A 17,243-nucleotide genomic window follows, 5' to 3' on the forward strand; every position below is an offset into this window, starting at 1 on the left:
AGTTCCCCCAGGGAGATGGAAAAAGTCACCCAGGAGCTGACAAGAACAAGTAGAAATTCAAGAATGAGTGTGCAAGCAGGGCCACGGAAGGCAAGAACATTGTTTAAGGAAGAGAAGAAAGCTTCAAGAGAGCAGCGGAAGTACTGGGGAGGGTGAGTGCGCAGGAGCGAGCATGCGAGAAGGTTCACCCAAGAGTTGGCAATGGAGGTGGACAAGGATTTGGGCAAGAAAGGTGCAGGGGAGTCGGGAGCCTGGCAAAGCGGAGAGGCATGAGCACTTGCGAGAGATCCGGTTCCTGGGGGTTCCTGGGAGGCAAGGGTGCAAGCAACAGTGGGGGAGGGGGAGGGGCAAGGAGGGGCGTCAGTGTCCCTGGGAGGGAGGGGTGAGTAGAGTGAGAATGCGGGGGTGCAAGAATAAGAGGGGAAAGTGCTTCAAGAGAATGGAGGTGAGAGTGTCGGGAGAGGCGCACAGTCTGTGAGAAGGTGAGGGGAAGGGTGTCCCAAGTGTGTCTGCAGCAAGGGCCCAGAGATTTTTCGGGAGTGAGGGGTGGAAGGGAGGGCGCCCCGGAGGAAGCGTGTGCAAGCAAGAGTCTGACAGAGCACGGAGTGTGGAGCGTGGGGGAAAGAGACGCATGGTGTGCCAGGGAAACTGAGTGTGAGCTGGAGAGCTGAGGGGGCCTCGCAAGCCGGAAGTGAAGGCGCAGTGTGCAAGACAGTGAGAGGGCGAATTTGTGCAAAATTGTAGCCCAGGGAGGGGAGAGAGGTGAGCAGGCGTGCAAAGGAGCGTGCAAAGGGCTGGGGGGCTGCTGTGTGTGCTGGGGAGAGGGGAGGGTGGGGAGAGCCGAGGGGCCTGGAGAGGGGGGGAGGGTTGTTAGAGGGTGGCAGGTGGTGGAATCTGAGGGCATCGCCTTCCCCTGCGGCCTGGGGGACGGCCCCCATCCGGTGAGGCTCAGGGCTGACCCTCTATGGCTCTGTCGGTCCCCTCCTCCCCAGAATCGACCCTTCCCTCCTTCTTCATCCCCCTCTGTGATTTCTTCCCCCCCCCCACCACTCCACTCCCCGCTTCACACACACACACACAGTCTTGTGTCAGCTGCCCCCTCCTGTGAGGTGCCAATGTCTGGCCAGATCAGGCCACCTGGTGACCTCCGGCCTTGGGAGACAAGAGTCAGGGTGCAGTTTTAGCAGAGTCCCTGGCCCGGGGAGAGAATGAAGGTCAGGGTTCAGAGGTCAAGAGGCCAGCAGGCTCAAGGGTTCCGTGGACGGGCTGGTCCGTCCGGGCCAGCCATCACCTCTCCAGGAAAAATTTGAGAGCCCGGTCGATGTTCATGCGGTGGCCCACCCTGGTCACCCCCAGATCGACGTAGTCCTCCTTGGTCAAGGCGGGCAGGTGGGAGCCATCGATCTCGTGGTCCAGGAACCGGGCTCGGTGCTCAGCCAAGCCCAGCCACTCAAGCCAATCAGCCACGTCGAACTTGGTCCAGAACCCCAGAGGTTTAGCGCTGAACGGCTTGTCCGGGGGCAGGGAAAGCAGGCGGGTCGGTGAGAGGGAGCGGGAAGCCCCTGACAAGGCCCCGCCGAGACCCCCGGACATCCCGGGGTGCGGTGGCACAAAGACAGGGGCGAAGGGGTCAGCCGAGCCTCCTGCCCCTCCGGTGGGGGAGCCGCGGATGTCAAAGAGGCCCGGGTAGAGGGGTCCAGAAGGCAGAATGGGTAGGGAGGAGGGCCGGGGTGCAGGGCTGACCTTGTGCTCCGAGGCGGGCAGCAGTGACGGGCTAGGGGCCCGGCGGAGCAAAGGTGGCCGCATCTCGAACTCCACGCCCTGGAGGTGGCGGGCGGACGTGGAGGAGGAGGAGGCCGATGGCGAGGTGGCCCCCGGGGCTGCAGCGGCCGAAGCGGAGCCCCCGCCTCCTGTGGGGAGTGGCGGCAGAGGTGCTTTGGACCAGTTCTGAAACAGGCTGCTGACAGGTTTGGAGAGAAGCGAGGGCTGGGAGTCTTCAGAGAGTCTGGAATGTGACAACGGGGCAGGGGTGGAGGAGAAGGGTTGCGGGGGGTGGGGGGGCAAAAGCGGGTGAGAAAGAGGCAGAGGTCAAGATACAGGGAGAGGAAAAGAGACATGGGGCAGGGATAGAGAGTCGGAGGAGAGAGATGGGGAGAGATCGAAGGAGCAAGCGAGGGGTAAGATGGATGTGAGGACAGAAAATGAAGGGAGAGAAAAATGAGAGGACAGGGAGAGGGTGACAGTCAAGAGAGATGAAAGAAAAAGAGACATTAAGTGATAATAATAATCATCACCACCACTTACTGATGCTCACGTGTGCCAGGCATTGTTCTAAGTGCTTTTACATATCGCCATCTCGATGGAAACCCCGTGACAGCCCTGATGCAGGTTACTATTATTATCAGCAGCACAGAGAGGTTAAGTAACTTGCCTAAGGACACACAGCCAGGAAGTGGCAGAGCCCGGTTATATGGCACCAAAGTCTGAGCTCTCAACCACTACCCTATACTGCCTTTCCGGGTATGGCCAGTCACAGCAGAGTGGAAGACAGGGAGACAGTGAGAGAGGAACAAAAAGGATGAGCATTCAAGGGAGAGAGATGGAAGGGGACAGGGGACAGAGAGAGAGAGAGAGAGGGAGAGAGGTGAGGAGAGGGAGATGAAAGAGAGAAGAAACAAGGGGAGGAAAAGGTTCCCCTCATCCCTTTAGCTCCCTCCAGAACAGTCCCTGCCTCAGGGCCTTTGAACAGTTCCCTCTACCTAGCTCTCTCTTCCCCCAGGGAGCCAAACGATTTGCTTCCTTCCCTCCTCCAGTCTCTGCTCAGCTCGCCTGTTAATTTGAGAGACTTTCTCTAACCATCGCGTTATTGCATTTTTTTCCCTAGGATGATGACAATGATTTTGTTTATTGCCTGGCCCCCACCTCTGCCTCATTAGGCTGTGAGGTCTATGAGGGAAATGCTTTGCTTGTTTTGTCCATTGTGGGGTCCCTCTCACCCTGAAGGGCACCCGGCACAGAACAGATGGCAAATCAATTATTGGTGGATCTGTTAACTAAATTACGCGTCCTTTCCTCTCCCCAGAAGACTTAAGAATCATCAGTGAGATGCCTTAAGATCTCAAAGACCTCAAAAACCACCTCAGAATATCACCGTGTGGATATCAAACCCTCGAGGAACATTAGAGTGAGCTTTGAAGAAGAACAAGAGGATTGAAAAAAAAACCTCTCCCCACTCGCTCTGTGTGTCTGAATCAGGAATGTGATTCTCTACTTTCCCTAAGGTTAGAAGGTCTTGAATGAGCTTGAACTCTGTGGCAGTTCCAACTCGCTAGCTGCTTTAGAAAGCTTCTGCATCTTCCGGGACTTCTCCATCTATACTTGCTGGGCTTTTGTAAGAGACCCCTCCCCTCCCCCATCTCATGGTACAACAATGGCCTCAAAACCCTTTTAGAAGGGTTCTATGCTGTCCCTCTTCTACAGAGAGGTGGATTCCTTTGCCTAAGGTCACCCAGTTAGAAAGTGCGGGGCTGGAACCAGGATCCAAAAAAGCCTGGCTCCAGAAGCACACTTGTAACCACCGACCGTGCCCTAAAGCATCTTGTCTTGACCAACACGGGGCTCAAGCGACTTGAAGATTCCAGGGATTGTCAGAACTGACAACCCACCAAGGAAACAGACATCGGGCAAGTTGTGCTCCAATCTCCTTTGTTGATCACCCTTTTTGTTCATCATGGAATGTGGGTTGTCATGGTGACGGGAGGAGACCACAGAAGCTACTGAGATAAAGGGAAATTTAAAGTGGCTGGGAAAGCATGCTTCTTTGAGGGCAAACTTCTCCAAGCCAGCCCAGCTTCTGTTTCCTTTCTACCACCTGGGACCCTAAAGGGACACAGCTATGTGGAAGACGGTCTCCGCTACCCTCAGCCAGCCCCTCTGGCCTCCACTGCCAACCTCCAGCCCCCCGGCTCACCTCTGCCGCTGCAGGGAGGAAGTCCTCTCTGGGACGTAGCTGGCTCCCCCGTGGTGGCCGTCCCCGCTTCCCCCGCCGCCTCCCCGGGCCCAGGGCAGAGCGCCACCAGCTGCCGAGGAGCCCCCAAACTGCTGAAGCTTGGAGCTGAGTTCACTGATGATGCTGGCTTTTACTGTGGCCAAGGCTGAGGCCTGAGGCTGGGCTAAGGGCCCAGGCAGGGGTGGTGGCGGTGGACCCGGGCCCTCCTCCCAGGGCAGCAGCTTCCGAGGCAGGGAGGAGGCGGGTGGCAAGGGCACCGGTGGGCCTTCTGGCTCTACAGCCCCTGGACCGCCGGCCACACCTGCTGTTGAAGGTCCTGAGCAACCACTCAGGGCCAGCAGCCCATCGGTTCCAGCCCCCGTCACCGAGACGGTGGGGCTGGTGGGAGTGACAGGGTCTCGGAGTCCCCCACCGGGGCCAGGCCGCAGGCCTCCACTGGCCCCAAGCGCCCGGCCCCGGAGCTTAGAGGGAGTCATGAGCTGCGGTGGGTATGGTGGGCCAGGAGGACCGCTGCCCCCGAAGGCCTGGCCGTCCAGGTAGGCCACATACGTGTCCAGAAGCTCCGGCCCACTGGCCACACTGGCCACCCCGCCCCCAGCCCCGCCTTCGGCAGACAGGCTGCTCAGCGTGGACGCGCTGCTGATGGTCTCCAGCGGGTGGTCACTGCTGCTCCGACTGTCCACCTCCTCGATACCAGAATCTGTGCCAGCTGGAGGGTCTGGGCCAGGCTGTGGGGCAGGGGGAGGCGGGGCGGCTGGGGCTGCTGGGCCCGGCGGAGGCGCGTCCCCAGCAGCTGCGGGGCCCGCCTGGGTCAGCGTGGCCACCTCGCTGTCATAGGAAGTCAGGCTGGATGCGGTGGAGTCCAGCGTGGGAGGGGCGGCGGCCACGGCAGGGGGCGGCGCAGGGGGCGCTGGGCTGGCCGCGGTGGGTGGGTCCGGCAGCGGGTGGGGAGGCCCCGGCGTGAGGGGCGACTCGGGCTTCTCAAAGCTGTTGGAGAACTCCAGGGGCGGGGGCAGCGGTTCCACAAAGAGAAATTCGCCGTCTTCCACGTCCACCGAGGGGGCGGGGGGCGGGAGGACCAGCAGGGGGAGCCCGTTCTCGTCACTGCCCCGCGGGGAGGTCGGCGAGGGGGGCACGGACCGGCGTGGGCTGGGCGGCGGGATCCCCGGCCCGTCCTCCGAGGGGGGCCCCCTTCCCCCCGCCCCACTGGCCCGGGGCTGGCAGTTCTCGAGGAACCGCACGTGGAGGGGCAGCCGCTCGGGCTCCTCCGGGGCTGCGGACCTCCAGGCCTTGCTCACCCCGGGGTGCGGGGCGGGGGGCTCGGGCCCCAGCTGCAGCAGGAGGGGCCCGACCCCGGGAGCGGTGGGGGGCAGGCGGTGCAGCAGGGAGCGTCGGGCAGCTGGCGGGCTGGCCGGAAGGGACTTCTCCTGGCTGCCCAGCCCGGCCCGGTAGCCCAGCTCCCGGCGGGCCGGGTCCGGCGGGGGGGCTCCCCAGAGACGCAACACGGGCTCGTGGTGGGCGTGGGGCGAGTGGTGGTGCGGCGTGGGCGGCGGAGCCTCGTAGCGGGGCGACGGGGGCCTCGGAGGGGGCTGGGGGGCCCCACCGCCCTCCGCGGACTCCTTCAGCGCCCGCTCTCGGGCGGCCAGGGCCAGCCCGAGCGGGGAGGCTGGGTCCAGGGCCTTGCCGGTCAGCGGGTGGACCAGGGGCCGCGGCGGCAGGAAGCTGGTGAAGGCGCTGCTGCCTCCGCTGCTCCCGTAGGCTCGGCTGCCGGCTCCGTAGCCCCCGTAGCCGCCGCCACTCCCGGCGCCTGCGGACTCCAGCCGGAGGTAGGGCTCGGCCGAAAACATGCCTTCATCGATGGATTTGGAGTGGCGCAGCCGGGGGCCCGGGGTCGCGCCCGGGCCCAGCGAGCTCTCGCCGCCATCCTCGTCCCCCGTGTCGGTGGAGAGGAAGAGCGTAGACCGCCGGCGGGCTTCGTTCTGCCAGCCGCCTTCTCTCCGAGCCGCCCCGACCAGGGCCGCTCCGAACTGGCTGGTGAAATCGAGGGTGGCCGGGCCGCTGGGAGAGGCGGGGGCGGGCACGGGCGAGGGGGGCGGCGGCACTGGCGACATGGCCGGGGCGGGGCTCGGCGCGGAGGAGCCGCCGCCGCCGCCCGCGGTCTCGGGCTGGGTCGGGGGCTCCGCCTCGGTGCTGCTGCCCTGGCTGCTGCGGCCGCTGCTACTGGTGGATGGAGCCTTGATGATGATGGTGGGGATGGGGATGGAGTTCTTTTCCGACGGGGCGGCCGCGGCCGGCGGCGGCTGCGGGGACGCCGGAGACGTGGGCGAGGGCGTGGGCGGGAGGCCGCCGCCCTTCTGGGGCTCGCCTTCGACTTTGGTCTGCTTGACGAGCGGGCCCTTGCGCCCGCGGCCCGAACGGGCCGGCACGTACATGGCCGCGCTGGCCGCCCGGGGAGGCAGCTGGAAGTAGCGCAGGGCCGGGGCCTGGGAGGCGCCGCTAACCCCGCCCCCGCTGCCGTGGTGCGACGGGGACAGGGCCCCCGGGGTCGGGCTGGGCCCGCCGCCCCGCCAGCCTCGCAGGCTGGGCTGGGGCCCCAGAGCCAGTCGTGGTGGGGGGTCATCGGGGGAGCCGCCTGTCTCCATCTCCGGGGGATGCGGCGGGTGGGCGTGGTGGTGGTGTGGCTGGGGGAGCGGAGCGTGCGGCTGGTGGAGGGGCGGCGGGTGGTGCGCAGGCGGCAGGGCCCCGCCGTGGTACAAGCTCTTCTCACGGCTCCCTACACGGCTGTCAGGAGGGCAGGGCCCATCGAAGGACGACGGTGACGAGGCGGGGTGGGGGACACCTGAGCCGGGGTTGAAGGGCGCTCCCCGGGGAGAGGGAGTGAGGCGGCCGGAGGAAGAGGGGGCTGGAGGTGTGCTGTAGGGGGGCTCTGGTGGGGACGTGGTGGGCGGCGGCGGGATGTCCTCCGAACCAGGCACAGACAGGCTGCGGCTGAACTTCATGGCTGGGGGTGCTAGGTAGGGTCTCTCATCTTCTGTAGCCCCTGGGAAGACACAGAGGATCCAGAAGCAGGGTTGGGATGGCAAGGGGTGGCCTCTCTGTTCCCCTGTCCCACAGAACTTCAATATTACAATGATAATAATAATGACACCCAGTAGATGTTAAGAAGAACATGGGTTAGTCTAGAGCTTACCCAGATGTGACAAATCCAAATCCGCTTGATACAGTAATACACGTTGTGCACTGCACAACAGCAAACGGCAGAGGGAGCAAGAGAGGTGTGGTGTGTGCGTGTGTGCGTGTGTGCGTGTGTGTGTGTTGGGGGGGGCGGAATTCAGCTGAACTTCCTTCCCGGGCCAGGAGGGGGCGCCTTTTCTAATTCGCCCAAAGGCACGGTATATGCTGGCGGTCGCTTGGGATGAGCAAAAATGGCTTGAGCCAGGAAGAGATACGGTGTTTCTGGGTATACTTACAGATTTCTTTTCATGTACATGCAGAAAAGAAATGTAATTAGCACATCAAATCTATGATTTCACAGATAGCACTGCTGAGGATGAGGCTAATATTTAAAAGAGGGAGCCAATTCATAGGTAAGCAATGTCAGGTAGATGTATAGGTAACTGACATTAGGCAAATGACACACACTGGTGGACTGTGGACACTGAAGCTGGGGAAAAGCTAGATCCAAACAGCAAAACAACTTGGAGGGAACTGGAGGAGTGGAATCTTTTGCCTACTTATCAACTGCCAGGGCTCAGTCCCTGATTCCCTTTTCCCCTCTGACTACTCGCTCTCCACTGACTATCTCAACCAGTGTCATGGCTTCGTTCACTGCTTCCCTGCTGAAGACTCCCATGCTTGTCTCGGACCCAATGCTTACCCCTGAGCTCCGGGCTTCTATATGCAAATGCTGCATCCACTTGGATGTCTCACTGGCATCTCAAACTAAGCGGGCCCCAAATTGAGCTCCTGATCTCCTCCCCACGATCTTCCCAAGCTGCTCTCTTAGCAAATGGCAGCTCAGTCCTACCTACCTCAGGACCTTTGCACTGGCTGTTCCTGCTGTGTGGAATGCCTTACTTCCAGATAGCCCCATGGCTCCCCACTTCATCTCCAAGTTTCAGCTCAAACCTGCCCCCCAGCACTCCTGACATCTCTCACTCTACTCTTTTTCTATTTTTTTCCATAGCACTTAACACAGCTAACATACTATATCATTTTCTTATCTCTTATCCTTATAATCTGTTGTCTGTCTTCCCCAGCTAGAAGGTAAGCTCCATGGGGGCAGGACCCTTTAGTCTGTTTTGTTCCCCGACAAATCCCCAGCAGTTTAGCCTGGCATATTGGTAGTGCTCAATAAACATTTGTAGAATGAATGAATGAATGAATGAATGGAGTCTGGTATAAGAGAGAATGAACCAGGGTCTGTGGTGGTTTCGACTTAACTGCATCCAGGCAGGGGCAATGATGTCCCCATTTTCTAGATGCAGAGCCCTAGGCTGCCTGCCCTGGTCACACAGCCAGGATGGACAAGAGCCAGGATTCAAACCCAGGTTTGCCCAGCAACAAAGCCTGAGCTCTTTGCCCAACTTGATGGTCACATATGGAAGGAGAAAAGAACATTCCCAGGCTCCCTTGTTTTCCCCGTAAACTGTCACCCTCCCAGCCTCCCCTTTCCCCACTGGCATCCCTTACACCCACCCTTGCAGGTGACATACCAATAGACTTTTGCCGGAGCATGAGTCCAGGTCCTGGAGGCAGGTAGGAAGGACGTTCATAACTTGGCTGGGAGCGGTGGTGGGGATCAAAGCTCGACTTTGGGGTGGCAGAGGAGGAGAGAGAATAGAGAGCAGAGAAAAATCAGTCTCAGGGCATGAAAATCCATGGATTCCCCACACAGCCATCCATTCCTTCCCCAGCCTCTGCAGGAAGGGAGAGGTGTGTGAAGGAGACGGAAGGGAATTCTGGGGTAGGGAAAGGTTTCTGAGTCCTGACAGCAGCAGCGGGGAGAGAGAGAGGAGGAAAAGTCAGATTATCACCGGAGCCTGTCTGCTCTGCGCCCCAAGCCCATCACTAACCTGGGCACTTTCCTCCACCCCTGCTGTCACTGCCCAGGTCCAAGTTACCACCATTGCCTGCCTGGATGACAGCAGGAGCCTTTTCCTTGTCTCCTGGCTGCCACCCCTGTCCTGCCACCCATTCCTGGTCTGCTTTCCACGGAAGAGTCAGAGGGATCTTTCTAAAAGCAATTCTGGTCATGCTATTGCCCTGCTTAAAATCCTACAGTAGCATCTCACATCAGTTAGGAAGGGATCCAAGTTTCCAAGTCTGGTCTTCAAAGCCCCCTGTGGTAGACACTGCCTGTGCCCACGCAGATCTCCTCAGCCAGGATGCTGTGCCCATCCCCAGCCACTGTGAGTGTCACCTGCCTGCAACACTTGGCTGCCCCTTGCTCTGAAAAATCATTCCCCCTCCAAAGGAGTTGACGTGCCCAAGCTGTTAACGTGCCCCCACTTCTGGGAGCAGCCTGCAGCCAACTGACAGGGAGGTCTAAGGAGGGATTCTCTCCATCCTGCAATTCACACTCCCGAGCTCCCCAAGGGATCAGGCTGAAGGCAAACTCCAGTGGGGACCAGGGTTGCTGACTTTCTCTGTAGCCCATCCTGTCTCAACCATGCCCTTACAGGTTCCCCCTTAGGAAATCGTTGTCTCAAGCATCCTTATCTCAGGCTCTGATTTTAGATTAAGAATCATGGTGATTAAGACACCGTGTATGATCTAGCCCTTGCCTATATCTCCCACCCTGGTCCCACCACGCCCACCTTTTCTTGCTCCTGCAGTGCCGCAAGGTTCATCCCTGATTTAGGACACTTACAAGTCCTGGATCTTCTCTCTGCAATGGTTTCCTCCCAATCATCACAGATTCCTTTCCATCTTTATGTCCTCTGCTCAAATATCCCTCCCAGTCACTGCCTACTGCATTTCCCTGTCCTGTTTTCTTCATGACACTTCTCTCACTTCTTGCTTACTGTCTGTCTGTCTTCCTGGTGAGAACGTCAGCTCCCTGAAGGCACCAGACATTATCCCAGGCACCATGGGTACAGGGTCAAGGGCCCACGATACTTTTAGGGGAAATGTTTTAATTTCTTTTCAAATAGGAAGGAAAAATAATTATAATTCAGCCTGGATAATATTCAGCTTTGCGTCAACACAGTCATAAAATATTGATTTTTAACTTTTTTTTTTTTTAGGAGGGAGGGGCTCATGAAGGCAAAAGTGCCAAAGGCCCACAGAACTCATAATGCAACCTTCCTGAGGGTAGTGACTTTATCAGTCTGGTTCACTGCTAGGTCCCCAGTCCCCAAACAGGCCTGATGTTCTATAAGCTTGTGTCAAATGAACAAGCCAACGTCAGGCACTCCGGGGCCCCGACTCCCCTGCTTCCGCCAGGTGGCCCCATGTGTCTTCCTTCTCCGTCTTTGAGACCAGAAGTTCATAGAAAGGAAGGCCTCTTTGGATGGGGTCCCCACTTTTGGGGTGTGACCCTAACTGCCCTCACCTCCCCACCACGCCCCCTCCTGTCCCCCTGCTGTAACCACTCCCAGTTCTCTGAATTCCCTGTGCTGTTTCTCACCTCAGAGCCTCAGCATCCGCTGTTCCCTCTGCCTGGAAAATCCCTTCCCCACTCTCTACTAAGGGAAAACTCCTTGTCATCCTGGCCCCCACCCTGGCCTGGCCACCCCCTTCCTCTAGCCCTGCACTTCCGAATCCAGTGGCCACTAGCCATTCAGATGTACATTTCAATTAATTTGAATAAATTTAAATAAGCTGAATTTGAAAATTCCCTTCCTCTGTCACACTGGCCGCATTTCAAGTGTTCAATTGTCACTCATGGCTGGTGGCTGCCATATTGGACAGTGCAGATGGAGAGCGTCTCCATCATCACAGAGAGCTCTACCGGACAGTGATGCTCTAGCCCATCATAGAATGCACCTGTGCTACCCCTCTCACTGCCCTCACCTTGGACTGGGACTATTTCTGTGTTTGCATCATTCATTCATTCATTCCACAGATATTTGTGGAGCACTTGATTTATGCCAGGGACTGTTCTAGATGCTGCAGATGCAGCCGTATACAAAACAGACAAAAGTCCCTGCCCACATGAAGGGCAGGTAGACTATAAACAAAATAAATTAGTAAAATACGACGTGGGTCAGACGGAGGTAAGCGACAGGAGAGGGAGACTATAATTTAAAATAAGGCAGTCAAGAAGACCCCGCTGAGAGGATACAACCTGAGCAAACTCCTGAAGGAAGGAGCCAGGGATGTATCCAGGGGAAGAGTTTTCCAGGCAGAAGGAGCAGCAAGTGCAAAGGTCCTGAGGTGGGAGTGAGCCTGCTGTGTTCAAGGAATAGTTAGGAAGCCAGTGTGTCTGGAGTGGGTGAGCCAAGGGCTGAGGGGTGGGAGATGACATCAGACAGGTGGTAGCAGGGTGACACTGGATGGGAGCTGGTAGCTTCAGATGTCTCCTCCCTGGAAAGCCTTCCTTCTATTACTCTGCGTCATAATTTCCTCCACCTATCCTCGGTTAGAGTTATTATAATTATTTGCTTACTTGTTTATTGACTGTCTCCCTGGGCATGTAGCCTACCCAATACCCATTCTACTCTTCTTCTTTGATAAGAAAACCCCAATCTTATTTGGCACCTATTGAGAGACTACATTTCCCAGCCTCCCTTGTGGCTAGGTGTGGTCATGGGACGAAGGCCGGCCCAGATGCGTAAGTGGAAGTGTTGTGTGTTACTTCTGGGAAGTCTCATCAGAGGTAACCCAAGAAGCAACAATGTGCCCTCCTTTGCACTTCTGCCTTTTCACTCTTCCTTGTTCCTGCTACCTGGAATGCTGGTGCAATAGCTGGAGCTCCAGCAGCCTCTTGGACTATGAGGTGACTTTGTGGCTAGGGTGAGAAGAATTCTAGATCTTCAAGACCATGGAGGCTACCACACCTGCCTCAGACTCCCTACTCCAGACTTGTTCAAGACGACAGAGATATAAGCATTTGTTTGTTCAAGCCACTGCTATCTGGGGGTTTCTCTTATATACAGCAGAACCCAATTCCGCAAAATACCCCCACTCCCCCGCCAGGGTCAATTCTCTAAAGGAGGTAACTTTGTTTGGCTGGTTCCCTCCTATACTCCCAGGGCCGAGCAGCAGGTCCAGTACATAGTAGTTGCTCAATAAATATTTGTAGAATGAAGGACACCTTGACAAAATGGGGGGAGCACCCCGATGACGTAACCCTAGTCCCGTTCCTTTGAGAGCGCGATGGGGAAGGATCACAGTGACAGGGGAGGGGTCAGAGTGACGGGGAGGGGACAGAATAGAGTGATAGAGGAAGGGTTCCCCCAGCTGAAGAGGGTCCAGACTCAAGGGAGAGGCGTCCGATTGGCACACTGGCAGAAGACCTTCCAAGTGGAAAAAGAGGGATCAAATAATGGGTTAGCTTGGCACAAGAGGGGTCATAGCGGCAGAGGAGATGTCTGACTGACAGGAGCCATAATAGCATCTGAGGAGGCTAGGAGTGACTGCCTGAGGGGTGGACGGACGCAAGGTGAGACAGGCTGACCTCCCTCAACAAACGGGGAGCCGTCTCTCCCGCGCAGAGGGGGCAGCCAATCAGAGCCTGCCAGGTGCGTGTGACGTCACCGACTGCCGGGCAGACTCCTCCCCAGCGAGTTGACCAGAGGTCCCACCCTACTCCTGTGCCACCTCGTGGGTCGCTGTGGGTCTGGTGCCTCCATGGCAGAGTGTGCCCTGGTGCTGTGCACAGGCTAGAGGCTGGGAAATTCGCGTTAGGGAGCCAGCCCCTGAAAGGGGTGAGGGGGAAGAGATCGGAGGGGGAGACAGATGGAGAGACAGAGCAAGACAAAGACAGAGGTGGGGAGACAGAGGCAGAGGTGGGGAGACAGAGGTGTCGGGGAGAGACAGGAGGGGACGTGAGACAGCCATGGGAAGAAAGTGGGACCCAGCAAGGCAGGGAGAAAAAGGCAGTCCTGAGAGATTCTGCCATGGAGAGGGCCAGAGCTACCCTAGGAGGGAAAGACATGCAGCCAGGAGGTCCAGACATGCCCCGGGAGGGGAAGAGGCCGAGGATGCAACTAAGATGATATGGTAAAAATAACCAGAGGGAGAAACTGAGTCCAGAGAAAGGCTGAAACCAGAACCCAGAGCACCCAGGCCAAGATGTGGGAGGTGGGGATCAGGGGACACCCCCCCCACCCCAGGGCGGTCAGTCACCAGGTAACAGACAGTAGCCAAGAAAACCAAAGCCACGCAGAGGGGAGGTCAGACAGATGAACTGCAGAGCCCTAGGAGGACACAGAGCCCAAGAGGGGCCTCGACCTACAGCGGACCTGCCTGGGGTCCGCACCCTCACTGCTGGGGCAGTGGGTCCTCCCAGCCCCCCTTAGGTTTTACGCAGAGGTGTGTTTTTCAGGGAGGGTTGAAATCTCTCCATCCTTAAGTTTTTAAACAGTGGCGTCTTGCACAATCTTTTGCTCTGTCCACGGTGGTGCAGGCCCGTTAAAGGAGCCTGGGGGCCACACTGGGCTTCCACACTGCCCGCTTGCCCCCCCCCTTGGTTTAGGTGCAGCGGAGTCCAAGAGGGAGAGTGAAGAGGGGAGAGAAGCCGAAACAGATGGGAGATGGAGACCCAGAGGAGAACAAGACCACCCACTAAGAGAGGCACGGAGATGCAGGAAAGTCACAGAGGGGTCCCTGTGTTGACTCAGAGGTTGAGAAAGATCAGGGTGACTGGTGGGAGGGGGGGCAGAGATGGGGGCAGAGAGAGCCCTCAACATGAGAGGGAGGGCTTGGGGGAGGCCCAGGGACAGACCCCAGGAGGGAGAAGAAAAGGGGAAATGACCACTGGCCTCCAGGATCCAGAGGAAAGGGCGGCCCCATGAAGCCCTCACGTGTTTCATTTCTAGGAGATGGGGGGCAGGCGGGCAGCTGGTTATATTATTGGCCAGTGTCTGGGCCCACCTGGGGGTGTCTTTGGAGCCAGGATCTTGTCTGTCCTGTAATGAAGGTTCATGCATGGAGGGGCTGGCACCCTGGCAACCTGGCACTTGGTGGGTACTCCATGCATTTGTTGAATAAATGAAAACAGGACTGGCCCTAATCTGTTAGTAGAGACTCCGTACCGAGCCTGGAATGTTGTTGTGGGGGTCTCTGGGGCGCATGCGGGGGTCACCGTAGGGTCTCCAGTTTGTTCTTTTATGGCACGGGGAGGCTCACCATCCCTTGAGAGCCTCTGTGCTAGAAGCTGATCTCATTCAGTTCTCCTAAGAACCAGCAAGATTGGCTTTACCCCTGTTACAGAACAGGAAACTGAGGCACAGAGAAATTAAAAAGCGTGGGCCAAGCGACATAGTAAGTTAGAGGTGGTCAGGCTTTGAAGGCAGGTTTGCCTAGCTCTACTGCCCATGTACTTTTTTTTTTTGGACAGTACTTTTTTTATATATATATCGGAGTATAGATGATTTACAATGTTGTGTTAGTTTAAGGTGTACAGCAAAGTGATTCAGTTGTTCAGTTTTTCTGGTTCTTTTATATCATAGGTCATTACAAGATATTGAATATAGTTCCCTATGCTATACAGTAGGTCCTTGTTGTTTATCTATTTTATATACAGTAGTGTGTATCTGTTAATCCCAAACTCTGAATTTATCCCTCCCCCTTACCTATGGACTTTTAATCCTTACACTGACCCTGGGGGGAGGTGGGCGTGGAAGATGACCCTAATAGGCCCAGAGATTTCAAATTCCTCGCAAAGCCAAGGACGGGTGTGAAGTGAGGGCTCCTGCATGCAGGGCCCTCTGCCGAGCCCTGAGAAGTGGCCAAGCACCCTCTGCCTCTAAATCTGGGAGAAATTCTAGGAGTATCGATACGAAATTTGCCACCTGCATTTTTGGCTCTTGTAAAAGTACTAGGGGGCTTCCCTGATGGCGCAGTGGTTAAGAATCCGCCTGCCAATGCAGGGGACGCAGGTTTGAGCCCTGGCCCGGGAAGATCCCACATGCCGCGGAGCAACTAAGCCCGTGCGCCACAACTACTGAGCCTGCGCTCTAGAGCCCGCAAGCCACAGCTACTGAGCCCACGTGCCACAACTACTGAAGCCTGCGAGCCTAGAGCCCGTGCTCCGCAACAAGAGAAACCACCGCAACGAGAAGCCCGCGCACCACAACGAAGAGTAGCCCCCCGCTCGACGGAACCAAAGAAAGCCTGCGTGCAGCAACAAAGACCCAACGAAGCCAATAAATAAATAAACAAACAAACAAACAAACAAATAAATAAATAATTTAAGAAGTACTAGGCCTTCTAGAATAGGTGGTTGAGCCCTTAAGAGGGCTAAGGATAGATTTCAGGGGTGCCCCGCATGCTTACTTGGATGGGGAGAAAAACCCTACATCTTTATTTTCATTATTCTCCAACTAAAACACAACATTTGCTCAATTAAGGATGTAGGTAACAGCCCACGTCAGTCTTAGCAAAACCTGTGACTGTATCCCCAACAGAAATCACAGGTATTTCTGTATCCTTCACTGCAGAGGCTGCAGATTTCTCTAAATAGTGTTTATGCTTCTTAGGACTTCGAAATTAGAGTAGTCAAGATCCACCACCAGATCTTTCTGGCTACCACGGTGAAGAAAAGGCACCGACATTACTATATCGCAAATTTTGCCTTCAAAAAATATTCTGATAACTGTATTTCAGTGTAACTGGCTTCTTTTGTTATCTCATGTATTTTTTTAAATTTTATTTTTGGTTCAAGGGACTTGTAACCTAACTTCATCCACTCACAAGAGCTGAACTCTTTGCTCAGGCTCGCACTGCCCTCGTGAGGCTACACCCTTCCACTGTCACTCCCCACGGTTATGTACTGTTCTTGACCCTTACGAATTATGTTTTATTTTATGCATTTATAAGCATTATTATGAGGACGATGCCAGCCTGCCAAAAGGGTCCATGGTCCCGCAAAAGTCAAAGCACCCAGTTTTAGAGTCAGTGGTCCCTTGGTCACCAGTGGTGGGTGTGGCCTGTAAAAAGAGGGAGTCAGAGGGTGGGGTCAGAGGGCAGGGCCTGGGCAGAGAAGAAGGAAGTGCTGAGACAGAGGTAGGGCCCAGTGTGGCCTCTGGAGGGTAGAGAGGGGAAAGCACTGGCAGGGCTGGTGGGGGATGTGTCCCCATGAAGGGGCACAGTCTAGTGAGGAGGGCAGCCAGGAAGGGCCCAGCAGGTCCCCACCCGAAGGGCCAGGGCCGTGGCTGGATCATGGATCCAGTTGCCCGACTGCCTGGGGTTGAAATCCCGGCTCCCTCTCTGAGCCTCAGTTTCCCTTCTGTATCACAACCGAGTGTACCTCCCAGGATGATTCCAAGGAATGAATGAGATAAGCCACGTAGAAACGTAGCGTCAGAAATGTGATCAACACCCACTATAGGTTAGCAGGCAGAGCGCAGACAGAGATGATAATTAATATTTTAATTACTACTACACTTGTTGAGCACCTATTATTATGCACTGTGCCTGGGCCAGGGAGCGCCATCCGTGACATCGTTTTACCTTCCCTGAGACCCCTGAGGTGGGATGGAGATGAACAGAAAGAGCTGGGCAAGAGAGGATGGAGAGTGGAGGGAGACGAGAGAGATGGGATCTGGGGGGACAACAAGGAGGAAGAGGATGGGCTGGGAGGAAAGGGGACGCCCAGAGTGGGGAGAAAGGAGGGAACCCGTAGGACGGGCATGAAACACGGGGGAGTCAGGAAGGATTTTCAAGGAGAGAGGTAAAGGCTCCAAGCTGCCCTGTGCAGCCCTCAAGCTCCTTTCCCCCCAAGGCCCAGTTCCCCAGACCAGGCTGCCTACCTCAGTGGCAAAGAAGCCTTTGGGTCGGTGTTTGCCCAGGGACGCGAGGCCACCAGGCCCAGGACTCTCACTTGCACTGATGGTCTGCTGAGCTGCCGCCAAAATTTCATCCAGTTTGTCTAGGGGGAGGCGGAAGAGAGACGGAGAGCCAGAGAAATGAGGTTTGCTTGGGCCTGGCGCAGAGACAGAGCTGCCGGGAGCCCGTTCAGGGTCTTGTGTGAACCAGAAAAGGGCACCCTTGTCTCCCTCCCGGTGGCCCGACGGCCCTGCTTGGAGACACAGTCTCCAGCCCGGCAGGCAGGACCCAGCGATGG

The 17,243-nt window shown here is 56.8% G+C and overlaps 1 protein-coding gene across 3 annotated transcripts in view; it reads right to left on the bottom strand.

The window, feature by feature from the left end:
• Positions 1–1,050: 1,050 nt before the first annotated feature.
• Positions 1,051–17,243, bottom strand: part of SHANK1 (SH3 and multiple ankyrin repeat domains 1) — a 51,053-nt gene continuing 34,860 nt past the window's right edge. For all 3 annotated transcript variants that reach the window (XM_081215964.1, XM_081215965.1, XM_081215963.1), the window contains 4 exons: positions 16,930–17,048; positions 8,725–8,821; positions 3,971–7,049; positions 1,051–2,005 (listed from right to left, as the gene is read on the bottom strand). In XM_081215964.1, the coding sequence (XP_081072090.1) occupies positions 1,288–2,005; positions 3,971–7,049; positions 8,725–8,821; positions 16,930–17,048 (4,013 nt within the window). In that variant the 3' untranslated portion in view covers positions 1,051–1,287. The remainder of the gene's footprint in view (positions 2,006–3,970; positions 7,050–8,724; positions 8,822–16,929; positions 17,049–17,243) is intronic.

The sequence above is a fragment of the Mesoplodon bidens genome, assembly GCF_964165515.1.
Source record: "Mesoplodon bidens genome assembly, chromosome: 18".
Lineage (NCBI taxonomy): Eukaryota > Metazoa > Chordata > Mammalia > Artiodactyla > Ziphiidae > Mesoplodon > Mesoplodon bidens.